This window comes from Thamnophis elegans, chromosome 6, assembly GCF_009769535.1.
Source record: "Thamnophis elegans isolate rThaEle1 chromosome 6, rThaEle1.pri, whole genome shotgun sequence".
Classification (NCBI taxonomy): Eukaryota; Metazoa; Chordata; class Lepidosauria; order Squamata; family Colubridae; genus Thamnophis; species Thamnophis elegans.
The window spans coordinates 58,694,261-58,705,787 of record NC_045546.1 but is presented as its reverse complement, the minus strand read 5'-3'; the positions used below and the strand labels follow the sequence as shown (position 1 = coordinate 58,705,787).

The following is an 11,527-nucleotide window of genomic DNA, read 5'->3' as shown; positions in this document are numbered from 1 at the left end:
GATTGTGGAAAAAAAGCACGAAATGTATTTGTAACCAATCAACACACTTTCTACAAGATATAATGAAGGATTATTCTTTTTTTGTGTTTTTGTTCAATTAAAACAAAACTTTAAAAAAAGGTATTTGATTGATTACTATATAGGATTATCAAATGTTTGCAAACAAGTGGTGCCAATAGAAACATTAGAATGTCTGTATAAAAAATAATAAAGCAGTGGAAGGCAGAACTGGTGATTGGAAATGAAAAATATGAGTTTATCATTAGGAAAGGCATCTTCCAGGGTGACTCAATATTACCCTTATTATTTGTCATTGCTGCGATCCCACTTTCAGTGATCTTGAAAAAAAAAACCACGAATCTTGAATACAAATCAGCAAAAAGTTCTAATAAAATCTCACATCTGCTTTAGATGGATGATCTGAAGTTTTATGGAAAATTACAAATTGAAATCAAACCATTAGGAGCCATCAGGATGAAACCTACAAGTATCTGGGCACTCTATAATTGAGTAACATCAAGTGTGGGTAAATTAAAAATATCCAAAGAGTTAGAAAAGATTGAATATAAAACTTAGTACCCAGTACAAAAGAAGTACATTGTGTGGTTTGGTCAAATAAAGAGAATAAATCACAAACAAATGAGTGGATTGAAAGGAAGGAGAGGGCTAAAAAAATTGTGATTACCATAGAGCTGATGAAGACTGAGAGAGGTTAAAAACCTGACAAAAGACAATGCATGAATCAGTAAATGAACATAGTGAAAGAAAGAATAGCTTCCCAAGATTGAAAGATGTGACATTATACTGAACAGGATTGATATAAATTAAATTTAGTTAAGAGCTCTTTTTTTTTCTCTTATCTCCTGACTTCAATTTCTTTTGCTTACTGCTTTTTATTTTCTCTGCATTATGTTGTTTATACAGGGGAATAACATAATAACATATTCCAAACAATAAATGGGATATGTTCCTTGAGAACAAAAACCTTTCTAATGTGCAGTTATCTAGTTCCCGAATCTGAATTTCACGATTTGCATAACAAATAGATTGCCGATTAAGATTTTCCTTGCATTCCAACAGTGCCACCTAGTGCACTTCTTGAAGATGGGCTAACAGGAATTACATTTAGATGGTTCTTCCAAGAGAACCATTGTAAAAATGGAAAGCCAGTTCTTCTACTTCCGTTGCACCAATAACTGCAGATCACAAGAAGCTCAGCTTGAAACTGAAAGCTGAAAGCAATACATTATGTTGATCTCTCAAATGTATTTATTTTACTCATTTACTTGAGTATTTTTGCTGCTCTAGTCTGCAGATTCTAATAAATAACAAGCAACTGTTTCTGTTGCTTTTCTCATTCTCTCAGAAGCACTGCTGCAGGGCAGGATGTGAAAATAAATCTTTCTCACAAGCAACCATGCATTCTTTTCAGCTGGTGAGTGTCCAGTAGAAATCATAAAACACAGAGATGATCAGGCTCAAACAAATAGCTTATTCTTACAGATAATAATGTTCAATGCAGCAGGCTATTTAAATTCACATTTAACTCTCCAAGAGAAATTATTTCAAACTTAAAGGACTTGAACTTAGATTTTGCAATGGCTGTTGTTTCTCTAATAGAGTTCCCATGATGAAGTTTTATTACAATCTGATATAATCTGATATTCAGAAACCATTTGTCTAACATTGAATAAAGAAGGCTGGTTAATTCTTACTTCACCTGAAGAGTAAAGTAATAAGAGTCAAAATTCAAGTCCATGTTTGGAGAAGAACACTCATTACCTAAAACTGTTTTTGGAAGCTGCATTAATTTACCTATTCAATTAAAGCACTCATGGGGAGAGCTGGTCATCCTATTGGAGTGGGCAGGACAACTCTTTATTTTTGAACGCATTTGCAAGTTTCAGTATTAAATTGTGTGATATGCGTACTGCAAATCTTCAATCATAAAAAAATATTAAAAACTTTGCACAGTAACTTATTTCAATGGACTGCTCCTAAGGAGATTTAGGGGCCACAAAGAGCCTATGGGTTGCCCATGGACCTAAAGCAGACATGTAAAATACAAGGCCCATAGGCCTCATGTGGCCCGCAAAGTGGTTAGATCTGGCCTGTGGGGCTGCCTGGAGACAGCAAGCAGCAGGGGTCCCCCGCCTCTACCCCACCCCACCCCACCCCACCCCAGCCTAGCAGGTGGCAAGCCCGTGGGGGCTGGAATTCAGGGTGGCCCACTGGGCTAGATCTAAGGCCTGGGTGGGCTACCACAAAGTTCAGGTAGATCAGCGCGGGGGCAGCAGCAGCTATCAGTGTCTCTGCTACCTCAATGGTTTGCTCGCCATTGCGGCCTTGCAGTCCACCTCCGCTTGGGAAAACTATGCCCAGCGGCAGCTCTGCCACCCCTTCTCCCTCCCTCCCGTCATCTCTTTCTGGACACACGAGGGAAGGAGGGAGGGAGGAAGGAAGAAGATTGGAATGATAGGGACGGAAGGTCTGAGGGAAATCCTGCCTTAGCGCTTGGCCACCAGCAGCCCTGCTGCCCTTTTGCCATCCCCTTGCCCCCTTCTCCTGATCTCTCTCGTGGTCTCCCATTCCATCGCTGAGGATGCTTTGCTTACAAAGCTGGGTCTCCTTGCATGGAGAGGGAGTGGGTGTCCCTCTGACTTACGCACTTTGCTAGCCTGCACCCATCATGAGCAACCTGGCCAAGGAGAGAGAGCACAGCAGCAGCAACCTCAAGGTGGAGGTAAGTGCTGGGCACCCCCTCAGGGAAGCAGGGTGCGGCTGGTCTGCTGGGTCCCAGTGCCCCAGTAGCTTAAGGCCCAAGCTGGGCACTTCCCTCCACTGCACAGAGCGCTGTGCAGCCCAGCTGCCTTCCAGGGGTCCTTTGTGTGGCAGTGAGAGTGACGACGAGGCTCCTTCAGTAAACAAGGTTTTGATGCTCACTCTGGTCTCCCCTTCCTCCACTGGAGACCTCCAGATCTCCCCTCCCAGTCTTGACTGGACCCCCACAGAAGGCACAGGACAATGCTGCTGCATGTGGAAGCGTGGAGGGAAGCTCTCCTCCCCCACCACCTCCTCTTGCTCTCCAGAGATCTGTCAAGGAAGAAGTTGGACTGGGAGGAAATTGCTTCCTGCAAACTTTCTCCTCTGTGCTTCTACAAGCAGTAGTATTGTCCTCTGCCTCCTGCTTTGCTGGGAGATGGCACTGGACAGGAAAATGCCAACGATGTCTGGGATTGGGATAAGAACATTTTCTTTAGCGTGGTGTGTGTGTGTTTGTTTGTGTGTGTGTGTGAGTGTGTGCAGGTGTCTGCGCATGCACACAAACACACACACACACACCATTCAAAGCTTTTATCCACATCTGAGCTTGCAAACTGCCAATCATGCCTGGGCTTGTGGAAAAGGCCTCTCCTTTCTCTGTGGATAAAAGTCCCCAAATGTAAAATGCAGGAGGGGGGGTGTATGTGTGAGCACGCACGCATGCACTTGGCTGCCAGCAGTTTAGGGAGGCAAGGAGCTTGTAGGGCACCAAACTGACCCCACGTTGAGTTAGCCAGTACAACTTGTTGCATCCCAACCTAGCCATCCCTGGTCAGCGAAGAAGTTGAGCCCAGCCATGCCCACCTGGTTGCGGCAACCCAGCCACACCTATCCAGCCACACCCACTTGGCAGCTGTGAGTTGTCATAGTCTTACATGCAACTGGCCCTTTGAGGGCAACCATATGCTGATAGAGCCCACAATGAAATTGAGTTTGACATCCCTAGTCTAAGTTATTTGACTTTATTTATTTTTAATGTACTATTAAATATGATTATTCTCATATTCTCATATTCATTTTTTCAAAAGAAAAAATCATATTTTTCTTTTATCTCATTACAAGTTTTAATTTAGTATCAACCTTTGACAATTTCTGGGGGATATAACTAGAGGTAAAAGTACATAAAATCCAAGGGGCTCAGATATGACAGAATCTTTAGCAAACAAGAATATTAATAAAAGTATTCATCTCCAATTGCTTGGGTTCAGATATATATGTTATTGTTAAAATGTGCACTACAATAATGGAAGTTCTCAATGGATTGAAAAGCCAACCTTGACAAATGCCCAATTTAAAATTAAAATATTGGTATTTTTACTTACTGACTCCATACTTTGTTTTATAATATTCTTTGGAAAATTCATCACAATCACAGAGAATTATTTTTCGTCCCCAAACATTGATTGTTGCTCCTATTCTCAGGTCACAGTCTTTATAAAATTCCTGATACACTGCTCCTGTCTAATAATTGGGGAGTGGGGAAAGGAGAAATATATACACTAAAGGTTATATCAGTTATTTTATTTTGAAAAATTTCTTGAGAAACTTCTGTTTGAGAAATATCTTTTTGTATGAGATTATATTTTTGTATTAAATTATACATCTTCTCCAAATTCACATTTTCACCCAACCTGCTTACTCAAATAAGCGTCATAGAAAGACAATTTAAATATAGTGGAACTTTGTAAATTATAATTGTCTAAAATATCTTACCTTACGATTATCCAGAATATAACGACCTTTATTCCCAACTAGTCCTCCAAGCACATTCAAAACTGTTCGATCTGTAATTGTACCAGGCTGATATATTCCAACTGGAGCAAACTGGGGTTCAGGTAAAAGACAGACTATTAATATATGTAATTACCCGGCTAACTAAAGAGAGCAGCCAGGATTATCTAGTATGAAGAGTGCTCGATGTAGGACCATTCATTCAGCAACTGTTTGAAATTACACTGGTGCTAACTGAATGGAATTACGACCCATGCCCGAAATTACAGCTGTTGCAGTATCCTTATGATCATATGATCAGGAGATTGGTAGCTCAGCCACACTTACAACTGCTGGGGCACTGCATCTCCCTCCATCTGCCTACGTAAATCTATGCAAATATGTAAAAAGGTATGTAAATATGTGTGCTAATGCACTCTATCTGAAGCCAGCTGGTCTCCAAAACCATGGCAGAATTGCATGTGCTGCAACACCCCATCTTATCCTCAGCCCTACACTGGGCATCCAGGTGTTTTTCTCACCCTCTCTGAAGCAACTGGTGCTATTTAGTTGGGATTCCATTCACCTAATGACCCATGAGATCACCCAATTGTAATAATAAGTCAAGAACTACCTGCATCTGAAATTTTATAAGGTAATAAATGTCTGTTTCACATAAAAGCTACATTTTATGTCCATCTAACTACATATATAAACATTTATTTCATTAAAAAAGACAACATATGGAATAAATGTATAAATGCATTCCAACCCTGCCAATGTCAAATCATATTTTTCACATAGGCATTTACCTTTGGTAGTTTCTGTCTATTGAGGAATAGAGGTACAGCATCCCTGCCAGAATTTATAGGTATCACTTCTTTTATTTCAATCGTATCATCAGCCAAAAAATAATGTAGCACCACTTCTCGAATGTCCCCAAACATTGTTTCAGTGTCATCCCAAACACCGTAAAAACGTAAAACATGTCCCTCATGTTCCAGAAACTGACGAAGTGTATCAAAGCGCTCATAGGGACGCAATGGTGTCATACTATCTATCAACTGTAGATCAGAAAAGAAAATGTTTTTTTTAATTACTATTGTTATGAACATAAAAATCTCAATGTGTTAATAATAACTTTTCAAATGTCCCATAGTACCAGTCTTCATAGCTAAAACCATAATTTTTTCAATACTTCTCCTATACATTTTTAGTATAACAAATACACATTTCAATTTTGTTATAGCAAATGAAATATATGCTATAGTAACCATCCAGGAACAATTTCAATAGTGAGCCCAAGTATCAAGGTTTCATTTTTTTCCTTTTTATGAAGAACTTTTACATCTAAAAACTGGAAATTTGTTTGTTTATTTAATTTATATTGCCGCCTATTCGCACATGGTGACTCAAAGCGGCTTACAAAATATAAAATCTCATTTAAAACAATAAAACTAATTTTAAAAAATCAAATAAATTAATATAATAAAATAAAATTATCCCCCACCCCAGCGACAACACATCACACAAGCCATTTAATGAGCTCCATCCTGCTCTGAGTTCCCCAGGCCTGCTGGCAAAACCAGGTTTCCAGCACCTTCCAGAAGAGTGTTAGAGTGGAGGTCATTCTAATCTCTGGGGGAATGATGTTCCAGAGAGAGGGAGCCACCATGAAGGCAGCTCTTCTTCTGGGTTCCACCAGGTGTATTTTCCTAGGGGATAGGATCCACTACACTCCCTGCCTCCCCACTCTGATGGGTCAGGTAGAGGTGACCAGCAAGAATCGGTTCCTCAGATAACCTGGTCCCAAGCCATGAAGGTCCCAAGCAATTAAAGGTGACAACTAGCACCTGGAATTGCATCCAGAAGTAAATCGGCAGCCAATGCAGCTCCCTCAGGAGAGGTGATACACGTGCACATTGGGGTCTACACAAAAGCATGCGGGCCACTGCATTTTGCACCAACTGGAGCTTCTGGATGCTATTCAAGGGCAGCCCCATGTAGACCATGTTGCAATAGTCAAGATGGAAAGTGACTAGGGCATGAGTGACTATGAGTAGGGATTGATGGTCCAGGAAAGGCGTAACTGGTGTACAACCCACAGTTGCGGAAAGGCCTCCTGGCCACAACCTCCACCTGCTCTTTGAGCAGGAATTGCTCAGGAGAGAGTTCAGGAGAACCCTCAGATTATGCAGAGGGTCTGTTTGGGGTAGTGCAACCCCATCCAAGACCAAAGGTGGCAATTCTCCTGAGCCAACAAACCCCAAACCCAGAGCCACTTGGTCTTGCAAGGGTTTAGTTTCAACCCGTTGCTCCCCATCCAGCTCCTAACAACATCAGGGCAAAATTACTATCTTCCAATATTTCAATACACAATCCCATTTTTTGTATGCAAAAATGTGTCCCAGGCATATTTTTATCAGATATATTTTCTTCATTTTGTAAACATTCTTTTTCATGTTCTGAAGGGGTATTATAAAGTTTCTTATCTAAGTAGGTATTGGTTCTTGTTTTCAGAATGAACCTTTTAGTATTATTTAATACTAGTAGCTTGCAACATTATGCCTATAAAATAAAAAAAATTAAAATGGTTGTGTTCCCAAAATACATCCATTAGTATTATTTCAGTATTAGTAACTTGCTACAATATGCTTATAAGGAAGGTTCAGAGAGAAAATAAATGTATTGAAAGCCACATTAAGTGAATAATTGGAGGTAACAAGACTATAAAAAAAGCAGTTTGTGAAAATAGAAACACATTTTGAATGGAAGAAAATGGTCTGAAGAAATGGCAACAATGAGGTAAAAAGACAGATAAAAATTTGAAGAGACCAAATTGTTCATTGACAAAGCTAGAAAGCCAATACAAATAACTTAGAAACAGTGTAAATCAGAGGTGGTATTCAGCTGGTTCTCTCCGGTTTGGGCGAACCGGTAGCAGTGGCTGTGGGAGGCTCTACCCACCCACCCTGACATAATGCAAGAGCACTGCGTGTGTGCAGATGCTCACATTTATGAACCGGTAGGGAAGGTAAGTGAATGCCACCGCTAGTGTAAATGATATTACCTTCAATTTGGAACCTGGATTTGATTTCAAAATCAAATTGATGAAATGTGAGTGAAGGAAGCAAGCAATAAACATCTACTGGGAACAGGATTAACATACCTGTCTGTTCAGAACACTAGCCTTAGATATTATGACATCACTGAAGAGGAAGTGGGAGGGGATGCTGGAATCAAGGAGAAAAAGGCAAAAAGGCAGATAGAAAGGCATAAAATGTTATTAGACTATTATCCTATAAGCCCCAAACAATGACTGAGCAACCATAGTATTCCAAACTTTAAAATATTAATAAAATGATCATGGAGTTTAAGGCTGGGGAAGAACCTTAAGATCCTCTAGTCCCATGATGGCAACCCTATGACATTCATGCCACAGGTGGCAAGTGGAGCCCTCTCTGCAGGCACGCAAATCATCATCCCAACTCATCTCCACTACATATGTGCGCACGCCTCCCTCTGCCCATCTGATTTGAGTCTCTGCCGCACATGTGTGGGGGAGGGGTTCAAATGCACATGAGGAGGGGGGTGCACAAAGGGGTGTGGTGCCCCCTGCGCCTCATTTTTGGTCCCAGGAGTCCACGGGGGAGTCGCATGTGCATTCACAGGGGCAGGGGAACACAGGGGGGGGTCACATGAGCATGCACAGGTGGCAGGGCACACAGGGTGGTGATGTTACATGTGCATTGCATTATGGGTGTGGGCACGCATGCTATCACATGTGCACGTGCTTTCAACACATGACGACAAAAAAGTTAGCCATCACTGCTCTAGTCCAAGCCCCTTTCCAACATAGGAATCTACTAGATTTATAAATCAACCTAAACTACATTTTGTAACCCTAACCCTATGGTTTATTACATCACTATTCACTGGGTTCACATAAGATATAAGACATTATTTAAAGCCATGGTTTAACTTAGAACGCTAATCCAAAATGAAACAAATTACATTATGACTTAGCATGTTGTGTGAATCAGATCCAGATCAACTGAACTGTAGTGAAAGAAGCAAAGTTTTCTTTTATAATGAAGCAACACAGACTTGGATAATTGAATAGTAGAAGCTAGGTGCTCTAGTAGGGCTATATTGAATTGCTTTCAACAATTCAATGTCTCTTAGTTTAATCTATTCAATTATGAAAATAAAGAAATAAAAATGGTAGCTAAACAAAAAGGTATATGTGCTCTTTTAATCATGCAAACTGATTTTAAAAATAAGGAACTAGGATGACAGTTGCATGATTAAAAAAACTGCCATGGCATTTGGTGGCAAGAAAGAGGGAGAAACTGTTAACAGCTATAGGAGTTAATGTGGATTAGGAGCTGTCAGTACATTGCTCAACTTAAATCATTCATAACACAAGCGATAAAGCAATAAAATGAATAAATGAGCAAAAAAGACTAGATCAAAAAGATTGTGAGGGAAAAATGGTAAACTCTCCTTTCAGTAATAGATGTCACATTTATCAATTAAATACACATAAATCTTACACTGTACTATTATAACAACTCCAATCAGACTCTAAATTTTCCATGGATTAATATAATCATTCTCCTGGAAAACAAATCAGTTAGTTTGCCAGATTTAGGTAGCTTAAGATATATATTGCCACTCAATTATTTTATATGGCAGCTAAAATAATAAGTACTGTATGTTAACATTAGCAATAGTAAACACATGTATTATGTAGGTTACATCACAGGTCAATTAAGAACAATTTCTATCTCAAATCTGCTACCCATTACTCCCAGTCACTAGGCTGTAGAGATTTAAGAAACAATCCTAAAATCATTTACTGTGAAATAAACACCCCCCAAAAAAAAATCAGTGATAATTTGAGTAGATGCAATAATGTAGGATTGCTCTGTAAATAGGACTGAGGGGACACACCCTCAGTTCCGGTTTGAGATTGCTTGCTGACAGGAGCTGATCGTTTCGGCTCCAGAATCTTGGACACGTTTAACTGTCAGATGAGCCATCCATCAGCCATCTGACAGCTTGTTTACCTTTTTCTTCAGGCCAGAAGATAAGGTGAGCTTTCTGCCGGGTATCGTGCCAACCTATTCTCGCAGATTGTTTCTAGGAGTGGGGGGAGGCCAGCCGATGGCAGAATTGCCTCTGTGCCAGGAATTTCTGCTGCATTTGCAGCACAAAGCAACACTCAAATCCTCAGAACAAAACTTGATTTATTGATTCCCAGACGAGCGGACCCCGTACATGAGAATTTTTAATTGTTTGTATCAATTCTTAGCTTCAGTTTTTGTTTTTACAAGAATTCCTTCTGATATCTTGCTTTCTAAAGTGATACTCAAAATGGCGCCGAGCAGTTTCGTAAAACTGCTCGAGTTTTGAATTTCTATGGAGTTTAAAACCTCACAGGGAAGGGGTGATTTAATACTAAATTAATCAGTAACAGCTGCACAACTGACTAGCACAGACTTATTAATTGGTTGAAGAAGATTAAGACTTGGAATGGCTTTTAAGCAACCCCCCTCTCCCCGGCTTCAAAAGTTCGTTTGTCCCTGGCACGAAACCACAGTCTTCACTTCCTCCCCCCACAGGTGAGCTACTGACTAAAGAATTTTTTCAGAAGGAACTGGCTGAGGCATTTAAAAATTTTGCAGCTACAATGGAAATAAAACTTGAGGAGATATTGGTTGCACATAAAGATCTGTCTGATAAACTTGAGACTCGGGTTCAGAAGATCAAGGATGATATGCTGGGGGTTGTTAATTTGTTAACAGAATATGTCTCGGAAATTGAAGACAGATTAGAAGATCTTAATGATGCCAAGACTAATATGGTATCGAAAATAGACGTGGTGCAACAAAAAGTTGGAAATGCTGAAAAAGAAATTATTATGCTACAGTATAGACAAATGGAGTTTGCTTTAAGAATAAGAGGTTTGCGTGAAAACAGTCAGGAGAATTTGAAACAGATTCTCTCAGAAGCCTTTGATAATCTGTTGGGAAGGCCAGGGGGAAATTATGATTGGCAAATTGATAAGGTTTATCGTGCTAACTTCTGGCTGGCGAAACAGAAGCAGCTCCCAAGGGACATTGTGATTTATTTTACTACAAGAGACATGAGGAATATGATATTGCAAGAGTCCTATAAAATTAAGCTTCAAATTGGGGGTCAGGAAGTGATTGTTCTGAAAGAGATACCACCTCAAATGCTAAGATCCAGGAAAGACTATGTTTTTTTAGTGGAAGAGCTTAAAAATCGTCAACTACAGTTCAGATGGGAGGCACCAGTTGGACTATCATTCATCTTTGAGGGGCAAAGATACCATCTTAAATCAGTAGGGGAAGCTCGAGACTTTTACTATAATATCTTGAAGGCCGGACATCCTGCCCCACCTGGACCGAGAGAAAGAGAACAAGAAGGACAAGATAGACAGCAAACTACACAACTATCAACAAGGATGGATCATCTCTCTCCCTCAAAAGTACAAGGCGCCAAGGAACAAAGCCAAAACCGTGTGATTACCAGATGAATGGATCAACAATTAAAAAAACAACAATCAACAAACTATTACCAATGATTTGTTTTCTAGGGTGAAGAAGATAAAGATATGTGCCAGAGTTTCATCAGTTCATAACCCAGTTTGGATGGAGTTGGGAGGGATGACGCAATCAAGAAGGGGTTGGGAGATTGAATGAAAATTTATTTAGACATGAGAAATATACTAATGAATGTAAAAAGTGTTAGCAGAATACTTTGTTTTAAATATGAATAAGGGTACATCTATGGACTGAATGTACAGCTGCAGAGATTAATTCGACTTTGCACTTAATAACTTTAGTTAGATTGTCGGTGGCGTAATACTGGAAGAAGGAAGACTTGCCTATAATTTAAGAAAGGGCACTGAAAGTCACAAATTTAGCCGAGATGGCTAAAATACCTGCATATCTTAAGCACCAAT

The 11,527-nt window shown here is 39.9% G+C and overlaps 1 protein-coding gene across 1 annotated transcript in view; it reads right to left on the bottom strand.

Moving 5' to 3' along the window:
* EFHC2 (EF-hand domain containing 2) overlaps positions 1–11,527 on the bottom strand; it is a 91,764-nt gene that overhangs the window by 60,327 nt on the left and 19,910 nt on the right. The window contains exons 5-7 of the mRNA XM_032219215.1: positions 5,346–5,597; positions 4,537–4,647; positions 4,146–4,284 (exon numbers count right to left, since the gene is read on the bottom strand). Of these exons, the coding sequence (XP_032075106.1) occupies positions 4,146–4,284; positions 4,537–4,647; positions 5,346–5,597 (502 nt within the window). The remainder of the gene's footprint in view (positions 1–4,145; positions 4,285–4,536; positions 4,648–5,345; positions 5,598–11,527) is intronic.